The sequence below is a fragment of the Lissotriton helveticus genome, chromosome 1_1, assembly GCF_964261635.1.
Source record: "Lissotriton helveticus chromosome 1_1, aLisHel1.1, whole genome shotgun sequence".
In the NCBI taxonomy this organism is placed as follows: domain Eukaryota; kingdom Metazoa; phylum Chordata; class Amphibia; order Caudata; family Salamandridae; genus Lissotriton; species Lissotriton helveticus.
The window spans coordinates 373,461,096-373,487,636 of record NC_136057.1 but is presented as its reverse complement, the minus strand read 5'-3'; the positions used below and the strand labels follow the sequence as shown (position 1 = coordinate 373,487,636).

Below are 26,541 nucleotides of genomic sequence, written 5' to 3'. Positions count from 1 at the left end.
GGACCGTAGATCACTCGAGAGAGGTCTGTTCGGAACTAGTGAAGTTCGGATGATCGGCTGCCAGACGAGGGTCTATTGGGCAAGAGCTCTCCCGATCGTTGCAGTCGTTCACTCTGTCGTCGGGACCTCTCCCACTGGATCCACGAGTCGCTGATGGGCCCCACGCTTGGGACGCCAATTGTAAAAACCTTATTCGGGTCGGGGACAATCGATATTTGCCCGGCAGTATTGCCTCTGTGACCCTCTAGTTATTTAATCAAATGAAGAGGCAGGCGCTGGAGACTGGAAAGCAGGAAACAAGGTTTTTTTATTCTCTCCGGAGGAGAACACAACGAAACGGACAGAAGGTAACGTTCTGAGGTGCTCTAACTTACGTTTGAGGCCTGGCCCCTTATATACAGTGTTTATGGTTTTTATTACAGTTTACATACATGTGACAAAGCTTTGATATACGGAAAGACATACCCGGAATCCCCCTTTGGGGCCCGTTCCCACACACATTTACAGTTGAAATCCCCACCCTAGTCATAACAGGTGATGAGTATCACGCAGCTGGATATTCCGCCGATTCACGGAATGTGGGGGGTTTGACCGGATCTCATGGAGTGGGGGCTTTGATCAACCCGGGGATCCTTTGATGGGGGAAGCTTCCTATTGTACGGGGAGGGGCAAGGAATGGTATCGGCAGAGCTGGGTGTCGGCCTGGGAACGGGGAAGACAAAACGGGCACACAGGGAAAAAAGGGGGGTTTGCATCTAAGGGCCGGAGATCATGAAAGGGAGGCGGGGAGGTGTCGCGCTGGGAACAGGATGAGGGCCTGGGGCAGAGCAGCGCCGAAGAGGGGTTTACGACTCAAGGCAGGTGCAAGCGGGGGGGGGGGGGGGTGGTCAGCGCGCAGGCTTAGTGAAGGCGAAGGGCTATGTCAGGGGCCAGCGGCATGCGAAAGGGTTCGTTCTGATCGGGGCATCTTAAAAAAAAAATGGCGGGCGCGCACGACAAAAGTGTGGCATTAGGGGAAGGGGCAAGATGGCGCAGATAATGTTCACCAAAACGTACTAATTTTCCACAGGTTTTCAGCTGGTCAAGTAAAGGAAGATCATACTCTTGTATAGTGGATACATCTAGGGCTACCATGCTTCTGAAACATATTAACTTGTATGCATAGTTTTTTGCATCTGTCATCACTCGTTTGCTTGGGCCCTGAACAGTTTTGAAGCCGTGCTCCTATTGTAATTAGTCCATTGTTTTCAGGGCACTGTGAAATGTGACAGTAATCCTACATTTTAACTGGCCTTTGCATTATATTCAAACCCTATTGTCCAACCACTCCTCCCAAACAGTGCAAATCTATCACCACTCTTTTCCTAATTTTTTTTTTGCCTGCAATAGGTTCTATGGATGTAATCCGCGGTTCATCTATAACTAAAGATGCAATTTTATCTTTTGTGCTGTTGATGAGCCACATTTTTTTCTGCTGTAAATGGTAAATTCCAGACAGTTGACCATACTGTGCGCATGTTCATATGATATCTAGTGTGATCTGGGTGTGTTGTCAGGGTATTTGTTTCCGGTCAAGGGAAGTCCTGGCGTTGCAGTTCGGGCTGGACTGTTCCCATGAGGCACAGAGTCAGACTGATGTGCATATGGCCGTGTCTGAACTGGGATGGCGGAGTCAGCTAAAGAATGATGATGGAATAAACCTAGATCAGTTGACTGGGGGTGAGTGCTTGTAATATTCAACACTCCGTTTAGTACATCAACCATTGCCTTTTTTGTGCCGCTTGGTGGCAACTGTAGAGCCTTGGTACCTGTAAATCTACTCTCACAGCCACTTTTGGATAAAGTAATTATGTACAGTTGACCGAGGTGCTTCCAGCAGTGTCACGACAGTAAATAACAATTACAAATATCAACAGTACTCACCTTGCTTGGGGAGTAGTGATTGGCAAAATGAAATTCCACTTCCAGATGCAAAAATGCTTCTACCCCTGCTCAGAGCTTTTTTCGTTCGTGGGGAGAATTTTCAGGTGGGCTGTATTGTAGGGCGGGGGCTGTGTGTGGGGTAGCACCCACTTTCCCCGTCCCTCCAATTTTTATTGTTAATCGGGTAACATGCTATAGTGGGCTGGCCAGTTGGGTTAGTTCATCTGCAGACCGATTCCGTGGCTGCAAAAGTACAATGTGTGACTGCTGAAGGCAGGTGCTCGTGTGATCCGAGGCATACACTGCACCGAAGAAGTCACTCTCGTTGCGGAGTACTTGACCAAGGTGTCTGTCTGTATTTCTTCTTTCACGAAGTTCCTGCTGGTTTTATGGAGTGTAGGGCCACCTGGTGTTGGGGGAAGGAGGGGTGGGGGAGCTGCTGCTCTTCTTCCTCTGTTAATGTAAGCAAAACAATTGTGTGTGTGGGTGTCCGCGCACAAGTGTGTGCGTGTACATATAAATTTGGCTCTTGTGTGTAACCTTATGCCCCAGGTTCTACTCAGTGCGGCCACTCCAACTTACATCCTTCTGGAGTAGATAAAATTATTACTTTGGTATGGTTAACAGTAAATGTGTATTATGCAGCTAAAAGATATCACAAGGGCTGAACGTGCACATTCCCAGATACACATGTGATGTCTTATTTTTGATTATGTGTTCTAGGTGTGAGCCGACAGATTAATAGGCAGGCCCAAGCCAGAGCCAAGCCAAGGGTCTGGCTTGGCTCTAAGAGCCCTGGAACGAGCTGAGCCATGAACATGTTCAATAGAATAAGCACATGATAGAATGCACTCGGGCATTATACATTTTAGAATTAGTTTGTGCTCAAAGGCAAAATTTTGTTGTGCAACACTAGAGCGTGTATTGCACGAAAAACCCGCTAAACACATCACAAGACACTGTCTGATGCCCAAGATGTGCGCCAGCCAAGAGGCACTACAACTGGTATAGGCCGAACATAAACGGTATGAGTCCAATTGTATCAACAGTAATCCTGTTTAATCCATCTTTCTTTTTATTCCGTCAAAGTTTTCTTCAATGCATTTTTCATTTTTAGGTCTCGCCTGAGCAAATGCGCTTGCGCATTGCTTCGGCGAGATTATAGTAAGCGGTCCGAAAAGTCTACCAAAGCGGCGGATTAGACACAGTTCATGTGAGACAGGCATGTGCACAATGCCAGCCACGTCACACACCATTTGTCTGTGCCTCGGCATCACACTTCAAAGGCTGCCGCTCCCCCGCCCCCCGCGTGCACATCGCACACCACCACTCTCCTACTTCCCCTCCCACGGCCGCTCTTTCCATTCGCGCGATCTGCAGGTCACCATTTGCCTGCATGCGGCCGCTAGCGCTTTCTTCCCTATCAATCCCCCTCTCCTTCTTCCCCTCCCACCTCCCAAACAGCATCAAGCCGCGAAGACTTGAAGGGAATCCGCTCCCCGTTTAGTCCGAGTGAATTATTTATAGAATACACATGAAATTGTATACGCACAAGGTCCTCATTACAAACGGACCGGTTTTGGTGCAGTATTTATTGCACCCGAAAACTAACGACAATGTTGGTTAAGTCATAAACAGCATGAATTACAAGTTTATCCTCTAAAATTGGGCTTCATAAGTATATTTTGGGCTGCACCAAAATCCACTTGTTTTTTAAGTTTGCAAAGCTCATTACTTAATAGAGTGTTCCTCTATAAACGCTTAACACACGCACTCACAAACACACGCACTCACAAACACACGCACTCACAAACACACGCACTCACAAGCACTCACAAGCACACGCACTCACAAGCACACGCACTCACAAGCACTCGCACTCACAAGCACTCGCACTCACAGGCACTCGCACTCACAGGCACTCGCACTCACAGGCACTCGCACTCACAGGCACTCGCACTCACAGGCACTCGCACTCACAGGCACTCGCACTCACAGGCACTCGCACTCACAGGCACTCGCACTCACAAGCACTCACAAACGCATGCACTCACAAACGCATGCACTCACAAACGCATGCACTCACAAACGCATGCACTCACAAACGCATGCACTCACAAACGCATGCACTCACAAACGCATGCACTCACAAACGCATGCACTCACAAACGCATGCACTCACAAACGCATGCACTCACAAACGCATGCACTCACAAACGCATGCACTCACAAACGCATGCACTCACAAACGCATGCACTCACAAACGCATGCACTCACAAACGCATGCCCTCACAAACGCATGCCCTCACAAACGCATGCCCTCACAAACGCATGCCCTCACAAACGCATGCCCTCACAAACGCATGCCCTCACAAACGCATGCCCTCACAAACGCATGCACTCACAAACGCATGCACTCACAAACGCATGCACTCACAAACACACATACTCACACACATGCACTCACAAACAGGGTAGCACTTTGATGTCCCACTTGTTTGACAGCTTCTTTGGAAGAGACTGATGATTATGCATGGCGAAGATGTGGTGTCATGGCAGAGCTAAATATACAAACAATATCCGGTCAACCTCCTCATCAGCAGTAAATCAGCAAAGCTTCTCCCATTTAACATCGAAGCACTACATTCTCACAGAAAGAGCTGGTCTTGTGGTCTTTCTGAAACTCTAAAGGTGGTTGTAAACCCGCAGGCTTTGCTTGAGCTCACGTGCACACATTTCCACATTTATTGCAGAGCTTATACGATAAAGGCTGCAGGTTGGGGTGCTCCTTTCAGCAAGGCTTCAAGTGGGATGAACTGGGGGGGTCTCTCAAAGTGGCGCGGAAATGTAATTAAGGGCGTGATTAAAAAAATCTGGCCTTACACATATCTATCGCCCTCACTGTTCTTTTCTCCCGCGCTGATCTGCTGTTCTCTTCCACCCCATCCTTTTTTAAATCCCTGTTCTCTTCTCCTGTGCTAATCTGCTGCTCTCATCCACCTGCCGCCTCCTTCTCTAACTCCCTGTTCTCTTCTCCTGTGCTGATCTGCTGCTCTCTTCCACCCCACCTCCTTCTTTAACTCCCTGTTCTCTTCTGCTGTGCTGATCTGCTCCTCTATTCCACCCGCCTCCTTCTCTACCTCCCTGTTCTCTTCTCCCGTGCTGTTCTGCTGTTATCTTCCACCCGCCTCTTTCTCTAGCTCCCTGTTCTCTTCTCCTGTGCCGATCTGCTGTTCTCTTCCACCCCACCTCCTTTTTAACTCCCTGTTCTCTTCTCCTGTGCTGATCTGCTGCTCTCTTCCACCCCACCTCCTTCTTTAACTCCCTGTTCTCTTCACCAGAACTAATCTACTGCTCTCTTCCACACGCCTCCTTCTCTACCTCCCTGTTCTCTTCTCCCGTGCTGTTCTGCTGCTCTCTTCCACCCCACCTCCTTCTTTAACTCCCTGTTCTCTTCTCCTGTGCTAATCTGCTGCTCTCTTCCATCCACCTCCTTCTCTAACTCCCTGTTCTCTTCCACCCGCCTCCTTCTTTAACTCCCTGTTCTGTTCTCCCGTGCTGCTCTGCTGGTCCCTGCCACCGCCTCCTTCTCTAACTCAGTTTTCTTCTCCCGTGCTGGTCTGTTGTTCTCTTCCACCCACCTCTTTCTCTAACTCCCTGTTCTCTTCTCCTGTGCTGATCTGCTGCTCTCTTCCACCCGCCTCCTTCTTTAACTCCCTGTTCTCTTCTGCTGTGCTGATCTGCTGCTCTCTTCCACATACATCATTCTCTAACCGCACACACACATACAACCACGCACACATACAACCACACACAACCACACACAAGCACACACAACCACACCACACACACAACCACACACACACACACACAACCACACACACACACACACAACCACACACACACACACACACAACCACACACACAACCACACACACAACCACACACACAGCCGCAGACCCAGCCGCAGACCCAGCCGCAGACCCAGCCGCAGACCCAGCCGCAGACCCAGCCGCAGACCCAGCCGCAGACCCAGCCGCAGACCCAGCCGCAGACCCAGCCGCAGACCCAGCCGCAGACCCAGCCGCAGACCCAGCCGCAGACCCAGCCGCAGACCCAGCCGCAGACCCAACCGCAGACCCACCCCACACAACCACCCCACACAACCACCCCACACAACCACCCCACACAACCACCCCACACAACCACCCCACACAACCACCCCACACAACCACCCCACACAACCACCCCACACAACCACCCCACACAACCACCCCACACAACCACCCCACACAACCACCCCACACAACCACCCCACACAACCACCACACACAACCACCACACACAACCACCACACACAACCACCACACACCCCACACACAACACACTGACCACCCCACACATCTGTCGCCCTCACTCTATCTATCTATCGCCCTCACTCTGTCTATCTATCTATCGCCCTCACTCTGTCTATCTATCTATCGCCCTCACTCTGTCTATCTATCTATCGCCCTCACTCTGTCTATCTATCTATCGCCCTCACTCTGTCTATCTATCGCCCTCACTCTGTCTATCTATCTATCGCCCTCACTCTGTCTATCTATCGCCCTCACTCTGTCTATCTATCGCCCTCACTCTATCTGTCTATCGCCCTCCCACTATCTGTCTATCGCACCACCGCAGCATCACTCAGGGGCACCGCAGCATCACTCAGGGGCACCGCAGCATCACTCAGGGGCACCACAGCATCACTCAGGGGCACCACAGCATCACTCAGGGGCACCACAGCATCACTCAGGGGCACCACAGCATCACTCAGGGGCACCACAACATCACTCAGGGGCACCACAACATCACTCAGGGGCACCACAACATCACTCAGGGGCACCACAACATCACTCAGGGGCACCACAACATCACTCAGGGGCACCACAACATCACTCAGGGGCACCACAACATCACTCAGGGGCACCACAACATCACTATGCACTACCACAGCATCACTCGTCGCCACAGCATCACTCGTCGCCACCACAGCATCAATCTGTGCAACCATTCAACAACTGGTTAAAATATGTTCTCTCGATGTTTCAAGCTTTATTACAAGTGTCACAAAAAGATGTTAATATTTCACTTCTGTTCTTGGATTTTCGTCACAATAAAATACACTGAACATAATCTTCACAAAAGTTATTTACAAAAGTTTAAGCTATTGCCATTATAAATTACAATAACTTTTATTTAAGTATTAATTATTTAAAAAAATTAAAAGCCATTGTTATTTGTAATATCAATACATCTAAGTCACGTAAATACAACACATGTTGCATTACAAATGCTATAGGTGTCACATTTGCAAAAGTTAAAAGTAGTGGCATTGTAAATGACAAAACTATTAATTTCGCCATTTTCAAAACCAACACATAAATAAAAAAAATTGTCATTTACAATACCAATAGCTCAAACTTTCCTAATGCGAGACCTATTGCATTGCAAATGCTTGTTGTTGTTTTTTTGCGGAGTCAACGTAATACCGACATGCAAGTTCATATTCAGTGCCCCTCCAGGCTTATGGCTGCAGCATGTCACGAGTCCTAATTCTTTCTGTTGAATTGTCAGTGGTTATTACAGTGAAAGCTAGGACGACCACTGAAAAATATCCTGACATTGGACATTTGAGAGCTCATATAACTCTAGGCACCCCTGTGCAAATTGATGTATTTACACTGTGGATGCAGAGGCAAAGATCTCAAGAGCGGTGGGACATGAACTCGCCATGTATATACGGGAGGGAAGACCATGCCTGGGAGAGATCTCAAGGTGACAGCAACTGGGGCACCAATCTAGAGGGAATTGCAGGCCCCAGGGCATTGGCATGTGGGTAATTCTATCCCGGTGACCTCACCAGCCCCATAAAACATACTGTCTGGGAGGGTGGGAGCTGCTGCACGCCCCAGGAGAGACACTCTTCTGTGCTGAGACCACTCCCCTAAACCGCAGCTCCAATTGCAAGGCCTGCAAGGTGCTAAATGGCCACATTTGCAACATTTATATTTTTACACTGCATTTGTTGCAATTAGCATCTTATTATTTATTAAATAAATTATCTCTGCATATAATAAAACAGGCATGAATGACACAAAATACTGAGCTACATAGTACTAAGCAGTGCAAAGCAACGCACTCATTAAATGCAGCCACTTAAGAGAAAGAAACATAACGATCAATTTCACACCAATAGCAATTCAAAATAATATTAATCAGAGCTATGAAGCAATTGTTTAAGGATATTAATACTAAATTACATTCATGCAGTCCGCCCTGAGGCACTTACACTGATTCTCCCTCTTTCAGAGTATACTGTTGCACTCCTACAGCACCTTGGCGAGAGTCCACATCATGCACACCTCACATAAGAAATTAATGTGCTCATTATTATCGGGGATATAGCCTTCGTTTTTACCCGTCTGCCATTTCACTTAATTTAAACTGCTTCTCATTGAAAGATAACAAGCTGATACTAAGGCCACCCGTCCCAACTAATAAGTGACTGTGCATTGATACAGGACCCAAAAACCATATCACTAACAAACAACATGACATAAAGTTGTAGAAAGTTAATCAAAGACCTAATATACCAGCAGATGATGGACACCTTATGTGACTGATGATTCTCGTTTTCTGCATGCAACAATCGCTCATTGTTAGAGAGGCGATCCCAGGGGAGACAGAAGATGTCTGACTGACAACCCCCCCCCCGAGACCCACCACTCCGTATGGAATTGGCCGAGCGTCGTCGAGAGGCCTCCTTGGCGAGGCTCCTCTCCTATAATCGTAACAGCCGAGCAATCACACCACTACAAAGGGACACCACACGAGAGTAGATTCTTAAGAGTCTTTATATAAAGAATAAAGGCGAGGTCTCGCAGCAATAGGTACAGGGGGGGTCGAGGGATCCATAAAGTCTCGGTATCAGGGGAAAGGAGTAGCGGGATAGTCTTGGTACCCACTGGTACTAGGATACCCGGCGCGCAGCTCTCAATCCTCGAGCTGGGGGGTGCAAGGAGCCGCGACGTTGTCAGCAGGGCTCCGAAGATGGTTCAGCGAGGTCGGGCCGCGACGGCGTCAGCAGGGCTCCGAGGATGGTTCAGCGAGGTCGGGCCGCGACAGCGTCAGCAGGGCTCCGAGGATGGTTCAGCGAGGTCGGGCCGCGACAGCGTCCGCAGGGCTCCGAGGATGGTTCAGCGAGGTCGGGCCGCGACAGCGTCAGCTGGGCTCCGAGGTTCCAGGTTCCAAGCACAAGAGTTCTTATCAGGATCAGCCGCGACGAGGTCAGCAGGGTTTCGATTCCAAGATACAACTGGAGTCCTTATCCCGGGCTGGCCCAGATATAGGACTGGAGTCCTTTGATGTCCGGACCCTCGCGCCTGGGGGTCCGAGGGGCCGGGATGAGAGTGTCCAGACACCCAGCAGGGGGGTGGAGCCAGCGCCCAGGGAGGCCTGAGGGCGATCGATACCAGGCGTCCGGGGACGGCTGGAGGGCCATCAGAACTCCCCTCCTCCTGGTTTCGTCAAATGGCCACTCTACCACCTGGGCGGATCTTGGTGCCTCGATGTCGGGGCTTTGCTGGGGCCGCGGCCGGGGTCGGGCCGCGGCCACGTGCTCGGGACGTGATGGGCCCAAGATGGAGTCGGGCTTGAACTGGCGGCCCGGGGTGGTGGCCGGACCGGCAGGGGTTGGGGCGAGCAGGGTTCGCCGGGTTCCGTGGGGGAGAGCCGTGGGTTGCCAGGGGGGCTGCCGTGGGTCGATGGAGGGCCGATGTCGTCCCGGGCCTGTCATGTGGGGAGGGGTAGGACCACGCCACGAGGCCGGGTCCAACACTCATGGACATCAATTCACCAAAATGCCTGGGGTAGTGGTACTGACATCACATACCCTTTGTCCCAAATGACATCACAGGATGTGAAATTAAATGACCGTTTTCATCTGTCTCTTTATAGCCTCAATCACCTGTTTCCCTCCCATGTGCAACTCCATCTGTTTCTCTCCTGTCTCTGGCTCTATATCACTGCTCTAATTCTTCCCTACCTCCCCACCTCTCTCAGCTGTCACAGTCTCTTACTTTTCGGTCTCTTTATCACAACTTTCCCACTGTCTTACCCTATTTCTCATTCGTCTCTCTTAAGCCCTTCTTTTTCACTAGCGTCTCCCATCTTTATTGGAGTTCTCTCACAAACACCTGCCTTTTAATCACCTCTCACCCTTGTCTCCTCCCCTCACCAATCTGCTGTTTCTCAGCTATCTCTCTCAGCCACCTGTCTCCTTATCACTTTTTTCTCACACTTGTCTAAAACATTTTTCTGTTGATTTTACTATGTCTTTCTCATCTGTTGATATAGCCTGTCTTTCTCACTTCTCTCATGTCTCATTCTTTTTCACACCTGTTGCGCTCAGTCGCTATTATATTGGTCTCCTCCATGTTAGCGGTCTCTTTATTATCTCTCACACATAAAATACAAGCACAGCTGTTTTTCTTTCACTGATGTGCCACTCTACAGTACATTCTTCCTATCTTCTCTCGGCTTCCACTATTCCCTCTCTCCCTCTCATTCTCTTCTGTCTTAACTCCTGTTTCTCTTGCGCTTATTTTCCTTTTCAATCACATGCTCACAGATAACCAAAGAAGTGGAGACGCCTTTTTGCTGACATTGTTTCAGTGTAGCCCGTGTTCTAATCGTGAACACACGCATTGGTTGAAGAGTCAGATGTCCGAGGTAACTGCAAGCTTCCTAAAGTAAACTTGGCTCATGAGTGTACTGCTGAGCAATGTTTTTTTGTTTTTAGGTGAACTTCACTAGCAAGGGTTAAGGCCCGCCCCTCTTCTCCTTCGGCTGGCCTCTTATTTTTTTGAATTTATTTATTTAGTTTTTTGCTGCTTACATTTTTATTAGTTTTCAACAAGTATAAAGCACAAGGCCACACAGGCCAGAGTAGAAAAAAAACATAACATGTTCAAGTTATTTAAAATGGTAAAAAACAAATAACGGTGGGGATTTTCATCATGATAAAAAATACTTCTACATGTCAGCAGCCATGAAAATAAGACAAAAGGGAGGGGTTTGGGGCGGGAGTGGGGTAGGGGAGGGGGGAGGAAGAAGGGGAGGGAATGGACAATGGGCGCTGTCTCCTAGCGTTCTTCTTGGAAGCAGGCAACCAGGCACCGGCGGGGACATACGCCGGGGCCCGTTCACGCCGGGGGCCCAGATGGTTTACTGGGCTCACTGGCGTGGCGCTTCCTCATCACCTCTTGAGCCAGACCACACGTGATCACGCCATTGGTCACCCGGAATGTTCCTGAATTCTCTGGGGTCTCCGACACAGTTGTCATGGCCGGATGGGTTGGTTTTCCGAAGAAGAAGCTAGCCCACCAGTGACCAGGATCCGCTTTGGGGAGACCTGGGTGGTGAGGGATAACTTCCCCAGAGTACTCAACACTACCACAGGAGCTGTTACTGGAAGTAGAGCTCAGACGTCTTTTGTAGTAGTCGTGGGTTGCAACGAGCGAGCCGCTGGATGGGATAGATGCCATTTTGCTTGCTGTTCTTAAAAGTTACAAAGATGTTTCTTAAGGCCAGGTGTTGTGTGTTGTTTCTTCTTGGCACCGTGCAGCAGCGACTTCAGTTGGCACTCGGCTCGGGAGAGCAAACGCTAGACAACGGGGCCCATTTGTAAAGGAGATGCTGGGAGTATACTCCACTGCCACAAGACTAAGCTCAGCTTGACTGGTTGTGTTCGGCTGACCTCTTAAACGGTGGCCAGCCATTGGAGAAGAGGTCCTAGTGACGTTCTTCTTTCTCTTTAAACCCCGTCCTTTTCAGATTGGGTTACTTGACTTACTGCTGAAGTAAAAGGTTTCTTATCTTCTTTATGGGTCTAGATGGCCCCATAAAGAAGATAAGGAACCTGTCGGGCGCCCAATCTGAAAGAGACGAGGCTAAAAGAGAAACCTCTTTGCCCCACCCCCTACCGCATAACTCCAAAGCCCCGAATGTATGTAACACCGCCTGTCTCTTCTATGCCTGCTACCTCGCTGTAAAACCTGCTCTGTTTAATTGTTTCTTATTGCGCGAGTGCCCACCCCGCGACTTTGCCCGCATTTATATTTTTAATTCCTAGCGGGTGCCCATCCTGCGTTATGGCCGCCTATTTTTGTTATTTTAATTACGGGTGCCCACCCCGCTCTATATTTTGAATTAGAGGGAGCCTACCCCTCATTTGCCTCGAGACTCCCCGCTGCGGCCCGTGTGTCCAAACCGGACATCAGGCACCTCCTGCCCGTGACGTGGGCGGGGCCTGGAATCCGTCCGGAAGTGCAGGAGACGGCAGCTGGGAGCCTCGCTGGCTCCACACTAAGTCCCTGTCCCGAGATGGGGGCCCGGGTGAAACGGGGCCCTGGCGAGGTGGGGCTCCCATCAGTAGGGAGAGCCCCGCAAGTGCAGCAGCCGGTGGAGAGGTAACGCGGAGGGAGCACCAGGCACATTGTTGGTGCCTGCCCCCGCCGCATGTCAGCCCCGCTTGCAGCCGCCCAAGAGCCCAGACAGCGATTGAACCCTCACCAGAGGAGCAGCCTGAGTAGAGCCGGTGAGTGGGGCTCAACATAGTCCGTGTTGGGGAGGAAGAGTCAGAGCGGCCCCGTTGTTGGGCAGTTCCTGGAGTGCTCCACAGTCCTGTGGGGCTGGTTCTGTACTTGTGTGGGGCATTTGTTTTTAAGGGTCCCCCGTGTGGGACTCGCCGGCACGGTGGTGCCCATTCTCCATGACACTTCCCAGCGGCGCCGCAGTGGGGGGGACGCTACAACGTGGGGGCATTTTTAGAGTGGGAGTCCCTAAGGGGGGGCTCCCCCAAGCTCAGGGAATACCCACACAAGTCTTTACAGCTGCTCCGCAGCTGCAACGTTGGGCATACCTTTGCTTAGAGCCCCAGTGAGGCCCCAGCAGGCACAGTAGTGCCAGGGCCCATTATAGAGGCACAGCTGTGCCGCACCAGCGCAGGCAGCTGCACCGTTGATTTCATGAATTAATTCAGAGTCCCAGAGAGGGGTTCAGAAGCCACGCTAGTGCCAGGGCTCTTTTCCATTATCAACATGTGACCATGCCACCTAGTGATCGACCTGGACGTTGCCTCTGGCTGGAATGCCAGAAACCGGTCCCCGGAAGCTTGTTTCCAGTCCATGGAAGACATGGCTTGGCAGTTCGGGCTGGACTGTTTCCATGAGGCACAGGGTCAGATTGATTTGCATATAGCCATGTCTGAAATGGGGTGGCTGAGTGGGCTAAAGAATGGTGATGGATTAAACCCAGATCAGTTGACTGGGGGTGAGTGTTTGATTTGCTCAAACGCTCCGTCCATCATCCCCTTTTGTATCGCCCAGGGCTCATTATACAGCCCAATGAAGACTACCGCTCCCAGAATGCACTCCGTTCATTAAGCATCATGTATTTGTGACATGGAGTTACCTACAAGCCAAATCTATTGGCTTCATAGATTTTCCGATATAGGTCATGACCAATCTATGGTCAAAGGTTCTTCATTCCCTTTAAGCCGAGCACTCATTTACCAAAAAAAGTGTCCTCTCCCCCCGCACACCTCTTTGTGACATAATCTGCTAAAATGCTTTAAAATGTTTTCAATGTGTGACAGGAAGGGCGAGCCTGGGAGTGATGGGGCTTTTTTTAGGTCTCCGGCGGCCTCGTGATGCAGGATGTTTACCTCCGCACCCAGTGATGGACCCCAGGGCGCACGGTAGCAATAAGCTGTCACCGCCTCCATGGTGCCCCGGATACTTCTTCACAAGTCGTCTGTGTGTGTGTGTGTGTGTGTCGGTCTGTGTGTGTGTGTGTGTCGGTCTGTGTGTGTGTGTGTGTGTGTCGGTCTGTGTGTGTCGGTCTGTGTGTGTGTGTGTGTCGGTCTGTGTGTGTGTGTGTCGGTCTGTGTGTGTGTGTGTGTCGGTCTGTGTGTGTGTGTCGGTCTGTGTGTGTGTGTCGGTCTGTGTGTGTGTGTCGGTCTGTGTGTGTGTGTCGGTCTGTGTGTGTGTGTCGGTGTGTGTGTCGGTCTGTGTGTGTGTGTCGGTCTGTGTGTGTGTGTGTCGGTCTGTGTGTGTGTGTGTCGGTCTGTGTGTGTGTGTGTCGGTCTGTGTGTGTGTGTGTCGGTCTGTGTGTGTGTGTGTCGGTCTGTGTGTGTGTGTCGGTCTGTGTGTGTGTGTCGGTCTGTGTGTGTGTGTCGGTCTGTGTGTGTGTGTCGGTCTGTGTGTGTGTGTGTGTCGGTCTGTGTGTGTGTGTGTGTCGGTCTGTGTGTGTGTGTGTGTGTCGGTCTGTGTGTGTGTGTGTGTCGGTCTGTGTGTGTGTGTGTGTCGGTCTGTGTGTGTGTGTGTGTCGGTCTGTGTGTGTGTGTGTGTCGGTCTGTGTGTGTGTGTGTGTCGGTCTGTGTGTGTGTGTGTGTCGGTCTGTGTGTGTGTGTGTGTCGGTCTGTGTGTGTGTGTGTGTCGGTCTGTGTGTGTGTGTGTCGGTCTGTGTGTGTGTGTGTGTCGGTCTGTGTGTGTGTGTGTGTCGGTCTGTGTGTGTTGCTCTGTGTGTGTGTGTCGGTCTGTGTGTGTCGGTCTGTGTGTGTGTGGCTCTGTGTGTGTGTGTGGCTCTGTGTGTGTGTGTGGCTCTGTGTGTGTGTGTGGCTCTGTGTGTGTGTGTGGCTCTGTGTGTGTGTGTGGCTCTGTGTGTGTGTGTGGCTCTGTGTGTGTGTGTGGCTCTGTGTGTGTGTGTGGCTCTGTGTGTGTGTGTGGCTCTGTGTGTGTGTGTGGCTCTGTGTGTGTGTGTGGCTCTGTGTGTGTGTGGCTCTGTGTGTGTGTGTGGCTCTGTGTGTGTGTGGCTCTGTGTGTGTGTGGCTCTGTGTGTGTGTGTGGCTCTGTGTGTGTGTGTGTGGCTCTGTGAGTGTGTGTGTGTGGCTCTGTGTGTGTGTGTGTGTGTGGCTCTGTGTGTGTGTGTGTGGCTCTGTGTGTGTGTGTGTGGCTCTGTGTGTGTGTGTGTGTGTGGCTCTGTGTGTGTGTGTGTGTGTGGCTCTGTGTGTGTGTGTGTGTGGCTCTGTGTGTGTGTGTGTGTGGCTCTGTGTGTGTGTGTGGCTCTGTGTGTGTGTGGCTCTGTGTGTGTGTGGCTCTGTGTGTGTGTGGCTCTGTGTGTGTGTGGCTCTGTGTGTGTGTGTGGCTCTGTGTGTGTGTGGCTGTGTGTGTGTGTGTGGCTCTGTGTGTGTGTGTGTGGCTCTGTGTGTGTGTGTGTATGTGGCTCTGTGTGTGTGTGTATGTGGCTCTGTGTGTGTGTGTATGTGGCTCTGTGTGTGTGTGGCTCTGTGTGTGTGTGTGGCTCTGTGTGTGTGTGGCTCTGTGTGTGTGTGGCTCTGTGTGTGTGTGGCTCTGTGTGTGTGTGTGGCTCTGTGTGTGTGTGGCTCTGTGTGTGTGTGGGGCTCTGTGTGTGTGTGGGGCTCTGTGTGTGTGGGGCTCTGTGTGTGTGTGGCGCTCTGTGTGTGTGTGTGTGGCTCTGTGTGTGTGTGTGGCTCTGTGTGTGTGTGTGGCTCTGTGTGTGTGTGTGTGGCTCTGTGTGTGTGTGTGGCTCTGTGTGTGTGTGTGGCTCTGTGTGTGTGGCTCTGTGTGTGTGTGTGGCTCTGTGTGTGTGTGGCTCTGTGTGTGTGTGTGGCTCTGTGTGTGTGTGTGTGGCTCTGTGTGTGTGTGTGTGGCTCTGTGTGTGTGTGAGTGTGTGTGTGTGGCTCTGTGTGTGTGTGTGTGTGTGGCTCTGTGTGTGTGTGGCTCTGTGTGTGGCTCTGTGTGTGGCTCTGTGTGTGGCTCTGTGTGTGTGTGTGTGTGTGTGTGTGGCTCTGTGTGTGTGTGGCTCTGTGTGTGTGTGTGTGTGTGGCTCTGTGTGTGTGTGTGTATGTGGCTCTGTGTGTGGCTCTGTGTGTGTGTATGTGGCTCTGTGTGTGTGTGTATGTGGCTCTGTGTGTGTGTGGCTCTGTGTGTGTGGGGCTCTGTGTGTGTGTGGGGCTCTGTGTGTGTGTGGCTCTGTGTGTGTGTGTGTGTGTGTGTGTGGCTCTGTGTGTGTGTGGCTCTGTGTGTGTGTGGCTCTGTGTGTGTGTGGCTCTGTGTGTGTGTGTGGCTCTGTGTGTGTGTGTGGCTCTGTGTGTGTGTGGCTCTGTGTGTGTGTGTGGCTCTGTGTGTGTGTGTGGCTCTGTGTGTGTGTGGCTCTGTGTGTGTGTGGCTCTGTATGTGTGTGTGTGGCTCTGTGTGTGTGGCTCTGTGTGTGTGGCTCTGTGTGTGTGGCTCTGTGTGTGTGGCTCTGTGTGTGTGTGTGTGTGTGTGTGGCTCTGTGTGTGTGTGTGGCTCTGTGTGCGTGTGTGTGGCTCTGTGCGTGTGTGTGGCTCTGTGCGTGTGTGTGGCTCTGTGCATGTGTGTGGGTGCAAATGCAATAGGTCTCGCATTTGCGAGAGATTAAACTATTGGCATTGTAAATGACAATGCCATTTATTTATCTATTTTCAAAACCAACACATTTAAAAATTTTGTCATTTACAATGCCAATAGCTCCAACTTTTGCAAAGGCGAGACCGTTGCATTGTAAATGCTTGTCTTCCACTGCCTTATGGACATATGGGTCACAAAGGCAGTGCCAGAGATAGCAAAGGGCAGGGCAGGGGTCGGAGTTGCAACCCCTAAATGACCTCTGTGCAATCACTAACTAATGCCCATCGAACCCAGGATTGCATTACACCCCTGTTAGAACCGGGAGTCTCTGGTTGGCAAAGGTAAGTACCTTGGCCCAAGTAGGGACCCCTAGCTCCGGTCAGGGCGACGGAATAACCCTCTGAGATAACCCCTGCTCACCCTCTAGGTAGCATGGCGCGAGCAGTCTAGGCTAAACTCGGAGGCAATGTGGATAACATTTGCACTTAACACAACAATAATTCCCAATCCACCACAAACTGAGACCACACAGGTAAGTATATATAAAATATAACTTTATCTAGTTTCAGCATGTAAATGAAGCAGTCGCATGATAATCACTTCTTTAAAACACATAGCATTTTTAGCTCAAAGGTTGCACTTAATTCTTAGTAGGTCTTGTAAATAGGCAGTTCTCAGCATAAAAATAAAAATAGTCTCTAGTCTCTCAAATCAGCACTTAAAAGAATATGGCCACTGATTTATATGCACTTCGCTCTCAAAACGAACCAAGGACCATGCCAATGTTTTATGCTAGAAACGCTCCTCAAAAATGAGCCAAGAATCATGCCAATGTTGTATAACGTAAACGGGACCCGGCCCCTAGCGTCAGGGACCCTTCGCGCTTCTAGCGCGTCTCACCGCAATGCTGTTGGGAGGGGGGATTCCCTTCCAGGCGCACCTCGTGGCGAGCGCTCACTAGCGCTCCAGCCCGGCCGGTCTCAGGACGCTCCACCGCCCGCTCTCGGTTCTCCTGGGAGCAGCGGGGAGCAGAGACGGCAGGCCGGGGGCTGGAGCACTCTTTCAGGTCCCTCGGCGAGGTCAGGTCAGTCTTCCCCGGGCCCGGCGGTGATCGCGGTGAATTCTCGGCTCCTCCAGTCGAGCGGGCCAATCCAGACGCGGCAGAACGGGCGAGCCTCCACAGCACCCGGGAGTCAGCCTATGGCAGTGCGGCTCCCGGGTCAAGCCTGCGATGACGCTCCTCGCCCTAGCCAATCACCACACGGCAACAGTGATGACGCTGCGCCGCACGGGCCAATCCCGTCGCGGCGTTTGGTGAGGGGGCCCGGCTCTCTCGGCCAATCGGAGAGCAGCGGGCTCGTTTTCGGTCGCGTTGGTACCAGCAAGGTACGGGGCCCTTCGTCGGGGGTTTACTGACCCCGGGTCGCGGTGGTGAAGCTGCACACAGGTTGTTTTAGTGCGCTCTGCTCGGGGAAGGCTCACAAACCTTCAGTCTGCACCTAACACGTGTCGATGAACACGGCGACCTCACAGCACGGCACAGCAGCCGGTTGGGCAGACCATGCACAGCGCAGCACCCTCCAGCCAAATAGAGGGTCGACGGTCAGGCAAACAGCAGGGCTTCACGATCTCTTCAGCCCACAGCAGCTTCAGGGGACACCGCAGATTCTTGTGGTCCTTGGGCAACCTTTATGTTCCTGGGTTGCAGACAGGGAGCCAGCTCTTCTCAGGCCCTTGGAGATTCGGGTTGCAGACACAGCACACAGCAAAGTCTTTTTAGTTCAAGTAGGCAGGGTCACAGCACACAGCAAAGTCCCTTTCTTCTCCTTAGCTTCCAGGTGGACAGCAGAACAAGTCAGCCCTTAGAGCACACAGCAAGGCAGTCTTCCTTCAGTTCTCTAGCTGTCCTCCTTCCAGCGAGGGTTCCTTCTTGCTTGCAGAATTTCAGAATCTAATCCTCTGCAGACAGGGGTCCTTTCCTTATACCCCCCAATGTCTTTGAAGTTCTTTGTGCATGGAGGCCCTGGGTCCAGTCTAAACCAGTTCTGGGGGTTGCGGAGCACTGAGGTGTCTCTGGCTTTCTTCTTCCTGTCAGCTTCAGGGCCAGTGGGGTCAGTTGACCACCAGGAGAGAGCGAATGTGGGGGAGGTAGGCAGGCACAGCCCAGCACTTATCTGGCATTCCTTCCTCCCTCCTCCCAAGCAGGCAGATGTGCCCTTTCATCCCCGGGATGGCTCCGACCCTCTCCTCTGGGGCTCTGCAGCCCCTTCCTGTCACATCCAGACCAGGCAGACATTCCACAAACCCAGGCACACAGAAAGGTTTAGACAAGAGAATAGCCACTTTCTAAAAGGGCTATTCTCCAACCCAGGATTTAAAAACACCCTTCACTAAAAGATGTGTCATTAAATTCTGAGTCCAGGGATATCTTTCACTTATGTCCCATCTTGTTCCTATGGGGAGATAGGCTGGTATCACATGGGCCCAGCCCCCCTCCATGTTACTCTATGGAGCAAGATAGCCTTACAGCAGTGAGCACACAAAATGGCTGTAGCCCACTACCAGAGCGTAGTACCTGCACTAGCACATGCTCTACCTTATCCATACACTGCACCCTGCCCAGGGGGGTACCTTGAGCCTTCCATAGGGGTGACTGATGTGCACAGACAGGGAAGGATTAGGCCTAGCCAGTGGGGACACTGGCCAGGCTGACATGGCAGTCACTGACTGCACACAGGCCCTGCGCTGGCAGGCCTGAGTCACCTTTCAAAAGCTACTCATGTGGGTGGCGCAATCTGCGCTGCAGGCCCACTAGTAGCATTTGTCATCACCAGCCCTGGCACACACAGTGCCCTCTACTAGGGACTTCGTGGTGATACAAATATGCCAATTAGGTATACTCAATCAATATCACAATTTACAGAAGGAGCACTTACACTCTGACACTGATCAGCAGTGGCAGAGTGTCCAAAACATCTAAATCAGCAAAAACGAAATCCAGCACAGCATCAAAACACATGAGTCAGAGGCAAAAAGATGGGGGAAGAACCACGCCAAAAGGTGTCAGGTCTAACAACCCCTTATAGCAACACTTCAAAAACTGAATTATTCCTTATCACCCCAAAAATTATCTCCCTACGCATTGCTGGTTTTTGCAAGCTTTCCCATGAACAATGTGACTCTGACCTCCCATTATGCACAAAACCCAGTGCTTAATTTGAGCCGGTGTTTGCCGGTGGGGGGGGGGGGGCACCTGCACTTATTTTTGGGGATCGGAACTTTATTTTCTGCATCAAATGTTTATAGAAGAAAAAATATTAAAAAGCTGAAAGACAGAGTAAGAGAAAGACGGAAAAAGTTTCACAAAGGAGAAAGCAGAAACCTGCAGGAGTGACTTAAAGAAGAAGGGGGTGACTGTTAGCGGGTTAAAGAGGCTAAGACTATGCAGCTTTGGTATTTCGTGCGGGTGCATTTTATTACACAGGCCACGTGTTTCGAAACAGCTTTCGGGTAGCAGCACACTTTCATTTACAAATTAAGCACTGACAAAACGCAACAGTGAAACTTGCCTTTGTCACATCTCAAACATTTTCAAATCAACCTGCTACCCGTTTCATCTTCCAAGACAAACCAAACTGCTTATCATTCAACACATCTCATGAACTATTGCGCTCTCATCAGTCACTGGCGCATCTGCACTGTGTGTTGGCAGTTTGCCTGCTCATATGTGTACACCCACCTAAAAAATGTTTTCAATGGCAAGTCTGGTGGGTCAATTCTTAACTTTGTCAATGTTTTTTCTTGCAATTTTGTATCGTTTTAGGTCTCGCCTACAGAGAGATTTTAGCTGTCTGGATTCCAGGATCATTTGTGGACAATATCAATACATAGAGTAGACTTAGGGTTAGCCCACTGCTTAACATTGGTTGGTTTTCTTGTCAGTCTAATTTGCTTGTGTCTAATCTGATGATTTTCTTTCTCTTTTTGAGTTCATCTTTCCCCTGGAGCACAGCATCTTTACCAAGGTTTTTGACTGGGTGGGGTGAATCCTTCCAAGGCTTTACACCAAGGACCCACTTTCCAGGTCGAGCACTCGAGACCTCTTGTATATACTTTAGAATATACTTATAGACTTTAGTATATACTTATATGTATGTTCTTTGTGGTCTCTGGAGTTCAGCCCTAGGACTTGTCTGCTTCCGCTTTGGGACTTTTTTTTCTGTTCAGCTGCATCTATTTAACTGTCTTGATAGCAAACAACCAGCAGAGGTCAGTAAAATACCCGTCTTCCACTGATGAAAGAGGAACACTCTGTCTGATTCTGGCCGGCTGTTGCAAGTGTGTAATCACTCCTTCGATACCTTGCTCCCTGACCTGGGACCTTGGATTCCTTAGACTGGGAGTTATCATATACCCATCCGTCTCTCACTTTAGATAATGCGCCGTTTAAATCACAAACATAATACGTTTGATGACGGAAGCATTTTATACCCTTTATTCGGCTTGCAATGTGGACTATTTTACAACGCCAATAATAGAACAGATTCATTTTGCCCTGAAGAATTCCTTCTGATAAGGACGAAACGCATCGGCTGTGTTTTTGATCATCTCAATCATGTTTTAAAACTTCCTTGAAATAAAAGAAGAATTTGGAAGAGTACTTGTGGACATGAATTTTATAAAATTCCTTGTCCAAGTCTATCTGTGGTGCACTTGTGCGTGTTGTTTAAATTGTTATATTCCTGTACTAGAATTACATTGTGACAGTGGGTGTTTTTCAGTGTGCACACATCTCTCTGGGTAGTTCCATGTTATACTTGTATAAGCTAGGGATAGCAAGTAAGGTGCTGAGGCTTATAGGGTTCCACTGTCTAGCCTCTTTGACCTCCGTTAGTAAAATACCAGAATTGCTTTCTACTGAGGGACTTTATTTTTTTAATTTTTCTGGCAACTGCCTCTATTTAATTTTCTTGATAGAAAACGACCAGCAGTGGTCAGGGAAATTCCAGAATCACGTTAGCATTCCCTAGATTCCATTCCATAGAAATTGTCATCCATGAGCACCTGTAGACAATAATATTTTTTTCAAATCTTGTATTTTCAGTTGTATGACCATCAAAGGCTCTGATTTTATATTGAAAACAGATCTTTGGACTATATCATTTCCCGCTGAAAGGCAATATTTCTCTCCATGTGTTCCCATACCTGGCGTGTTTCGCAGTTTGGTGCTTACTTTCCGTCCATGTTAAAGAACAGTAGATGTTTCAGCACCCAGGCTAATGTGCTGCATAACTAAATACATATAAGGTCCCAAAGGCGAGACCCATTTAAATGCTTGTTGTTGTGGGTGCTGGAGTTTGCCGAGAAACAGATGACCTTTGTTTTGTTGCAATTTAGCGATAGACCAAGCACCTCTGTGTACTCCCAACAGTTTTTTGATCAAATGCTGTAGGCCAATGGGGTCTGGCTGCATAGGACTATATTGTTGGCGTATTGCAGACTTCTAACTTGGTGATTTGCTAGCTTTGGGGGATCACTTTGGACTTCTGTCAGCTTGGTGTCTAGAACTGCAGTAAATATGTTAAATAAACTGGGAGCTGGCACACACCCTTGTTTTAGGCCTCTATGAGTTGGTATCTTCGCTATGTTTCTGTTTCCTAGCTTTACCTGTACCCAAGTAGCTGAGTACAGGTTTATTATGGCTCTTAGTAAAGTTGGCAGAATGCCCCATGATTCCATCTTGTGCCATAGGAGCTCTCTGGGTACCATGTCGAATGCTACTTTCAGATCCACGAAACAAGTGTACAATTTGGTAGACCTTTGTTGCGCTTTTTCGGCGAGGAGATTCAAGGACAAGAGGTTGGTCATTGCGCTTGTGCCTGGTCTCAAGCCTGTTTGTGAGATTGGGAGAATATTATTGGAAGTGACCCTATCTTCAAGAAGATTTGAGGCATACATTTTGGCTTCTACATCAATGACTGCGATTAGCCTGTAGTTTGCCGGATCTGATCTGCTGCAGCTTTGAATGTCGGGTGTAGTATACTGCCTCTCCATGATGCTGGTATGCGGTTTGATTATTATTATTTTTTTTTAAACAGAGTTTTATATAGCACGATCTTGACCAGAAGGTATCGGGTATCAGAGCGCTTTACATAGCACCAGTTGTGTTACATGAGGACACATTCATTTTTTGTTAGGCACAGGGAGATTAAGTGATTTGCCCAGAATCACAGAATGTTCAGTGTCATTGCCGAGGCTCGAACCCGGTTCCCCAGATTTGAGGCCAACCGCCCTTGCCGTTAGGCCAACTCATCTCTGATTGAAATGCGTGGTTAAACAGCGGAGTGAAGAAATCGGCCCAAGGAAGTTGGTCAGACTTAAATAGTGCGTTCGGCAAGCCATTTGGACCCAGGGCTCCACTAATCCTGAATTTGTTTAGGGCTTTCTCAACCTGGCTTGTTTGAATCCAAATTCCTTCTGACATGTTTACTAAAGGCTGGATTTTCAGTTGGTTCAGAGTTTGATGATGAACGTCCGCTGTTGTGTGTTTATTGGACTTATTGAGGTGTGCTATCCAATCAGCCTCAGGAATGTTTGCATTGTGGTGACGAAAAGAGCCTTTTGCTATGCCATTTATTTCTGCTTAGAACTTCATGTTGTCGTTTGATTTGCAACAGCTTTAACCAGATTTTTGTTAGCTGTAATTTTTTTTCTGTCCAAACCTCCATTTTGTATTAAAGCCTTAACCGGTTGATTAGAAGATTCGCATTTTCGCCGGTTGTTAATGCATTTCTCCAAAGTTGTCTTATCTCCCTGTGGTGCTTCCTTTTTTTCCGTGTAACAAGTTGACGGGCTCAGGTTTTTCATTCTTGGTTCTATTTTTGTGTTGCATATTGTGTCAGGAGAATTTAGTCCACTCGACTCGGGAGCACTCTTCATGATGACTAGTTGATCATACACAAGGCTGATCACCTCTCCACAGCGGCAGGTATGGTCTGACCCGCTCTGGCTCTGGCTCGAGGAGAGGGAGAGACGGGCTGGACTAGAAGCTCGTGTAGCTCAGCCAATCCAGGCGCTGCTCCATGAGAGCTGCGCCTGGATTGGCTTGAGCAATCCCACCGCTCATTAGGAGACTGGGATTCTGCGGCTTTGAGCAACCCCCATTCACTAATGTGCAGTAGAGAGAAACCACTAGTGTGCATTTCGGACTGGCCGGAGAAAGGCAGCTTTCCAACCCAACATACACACTCTGTGGCCTAGGTGCCCTGCGTGCTGATGCTACCCAAGGTGTCTATCACATTGAAGCCCCGGCCTGGTCATCAACGCACTAATTGGGAATACTCTGTATTCAATACTGTAATTGCCATTGAATTCAATTCAATTCTGTGTAGTGTTAATCCACATAATTTGGGGTCAAATTGTCAGAGGGGCAACGCCCCAATGCCCAAAGGCAGGAATCGCCCCTGCTGGTTACAACTGCCACACTGGTACTCTATTTTGCAGTCTATTCGTGTTCCTTGATAGTCTCCTTTTCCTTCCGTTTGAACAAATTGTGTTTTGTTTTCCATAATGTATGTAAGAGTTACGTTTTTTCTTGAAGCAAGTATTCAAGTGTGAACAGACGGTCTGCCTGGCACCCCATGGATAGTCTACAGGCCCCTGATGCAGGAACTTCTATGAGAACAACCTACTCCTCAAAGGGCATCGAGAGCTGTACCCCACAGGTTCTGTAGAATTGTTCCACTCATCAGAGGTGATTGTGCTTGAAATGATCTTCAGACCCCCGCTGGATTAGTAATGCAGGTTGAAATCAACTGATGGCTCAAGAGTTTATTCAGCTCTTAAGTAGGTCTTTCTTGCAATATTTGACCCAAAACATTGAGTGAAGAATACCCTGCTTGAGAATATGCTTGATTATTTCTTCACCCTCAGCTTATCCTTCTCAGCTCCCGTAAGTCGCCTTCTTCCTCTCTACTCTCTGTGGAAATAAGTAGCCTTATCATTCCATTTCACTCTACAATAACTGTGAACAACCATACAATGCATATTCAATTAAGAACTCAATATCCTGTAACCAAAACTGTCAAATATTCACACTCTGTGTGTAGGCTTATGAGCCCATTGCAAGTGTTTAGTTTTTCATTCCTTTGTAATCGTATTACATATTGGATTTAGGCACCTGTTGCTAGCCTTCTATCCGACGCCCCCAGGTCCAGTGAGGAGTCCATTTACAACAGACCGCCTGGCCTTTGACAGGACATTCAGCCTTGACCACAATAGGTAAAACATGAACATTTACCAACTCAAAATAACCCCAACGACTTTGCTCGACCACCTTGTCAAACATATTAAAAACAAGCACATGTTGTATGAGCATTCAAAATCAAGTGCTTTAAGGACAGTCCTAAAGTTAGTCTGGCCATCTGCTTTGGGTTCTGTTTCAGGAACATTGACTTCACTCCACAATTCCTCTGCTAAATTACTCCCTTAATTCTTGGGGCACCTTTGTTCCATTACATCCATTATTGTACATGTATGTTCTCAAGTAAATATTTCTCTCATTTGATTGGTACGAATTGTTTTATAATACGTTCCCATATTTTTAAAGTGTTGACATTTGCTGTCTAACCTATTGCATGTCTTTCTTTTGCAGCAAAGTAATATGCCAGTTTGGGGACCTTGTTGCCACTGGTTGTTCAGTTGGGAAGTGAGTTCCCTCCCAGAAGCCAAATCTTCAAGCACGTAGCTTCCATCTATTAGCCTAGTTTGTCCTTGTGTGAGACGGGGTGGGTCTTTGTTAGGATGATCGAACTAGGTAGTCTTGGTACATTGTTTGAATGTAGTTACTAAGACACTGCCAAGAATAGTTTGTATATCTCCACTCCCTACACTGGTCCCAGATTCATTGCATGGCAAGCTGTAGCTTCACAGTGCCCAGATTTCAGAATGGCGTGGCTGCATTCTTGGGGGCCTCGCGGGATGCCTTGACAAATGTTTAAGCTTTCTAGGTGCTGATCACAAGATGCCACTCTTTATTACATTAACAGTTTACTCTTCTAGACAGTTGGCACATATGGCATAATACGTTTAAAGTACTTTAATACATGCTTTATAAGTATATTTATGTTTTCTGCAGAGTGCACCAAATGCTGGACAAGGTGCTCCCCCAGAATCCCAGTCACAAAGTTCTTCACATACGGCTCCAGTTGTCTCATCAGTTGACAGGTAAGTGCAGCCGGCATGTCAGAAATTTGTAATTAGGTAGAATCTTTCTACTATTGAGTCTTTAGTTGCAGCATGAAGCGAACTGACTTGCCTCTCTGATTACAGATTCAACCCTACTTTATTCACCTGTCTGTGCACTGGACAAAGAATGGTAGTTTTTTTTTACGTCTGGTTGGTCTGGTTTGGAAAGATATCTTGGGTACATTCTTAAAGCTTCCGTGGGGATGCCTTCCACCCGTTGCTTACCATTAGCTTTGTGGTTTGTAACTCACATTTGCTTGCTTCATTTCTTTTTAGGATAACCAGCATGTCTCTTTGTTCATCCCGTGGAGCAAGGTGTTCACCATCTATGCTCCTTGTATTCTTCTAAGAGTGCTCGCTTTCTGTAAACATGCCTGTAAATTTTGTTCTTATCTTGTCACATTTTTTCTGCATTCAAAGACAGAGCTCCGATGTCATGCCCTGTCATCCAGGGCAGCTTGTTATTTACATTTCTTTCACAGACATGAAAGTGAGAGGATTTTTCAGTATTCCTCCCTCACATTATTTTGACCAGCTCTTCTCTGAATATGACTACACTGTGTCCAAATCTGTCGATATTTTGGTCCCACGACGACTTACTAAAATACTCAGCCCAGCCAACCCTCGTTTACAGACTTGAATACCCAGGCAAGAAGCATCCTCCGGTAAATTGAGATTGAATGGAGAAACCAAAAAGGGCCATAACTCCTATCTAGATTCAGAGCCTTTAAACAATATCAACTACTCATCTCATCACCCAAATCGGCCTACATCCAAAATCCAATAAATCCTCGTCGAATGCCACAAGACCATTATTCTGGCACCTTAAAAGCTTTCTCACCTTATGGAAAACAATCCTCCTGTCTAATCAGA

General features: G+C 48.9%; 1 protein-coding gene across 6 annotated transcripts in view; it reads left to right on the top strand.

Annotated features, from left to right (window-relative positions):
• Window positions 1-26,541, top strand: part of WNK1 (WNK lysine deficient protein kinase 1) — a 1,347,111-nt gene that overhangs the window by 776,170 nt on the left and 544,400 nt on the right. For all 6 annotated transcript variants that reach the window (XM_078673696.1, XM_078673699.1, XM_078673700.1 and 3 more), the window contains one exon: window positions 25,559-25,647. In XM_078673696.1, coding sequence (XP_078529822.1) covers window positions 25,559-25,647 — 89 coding nt within the window. The remainder of the gene's footprint in view (window positions 1-25,558; window positions 25,648-26,541) is intronic.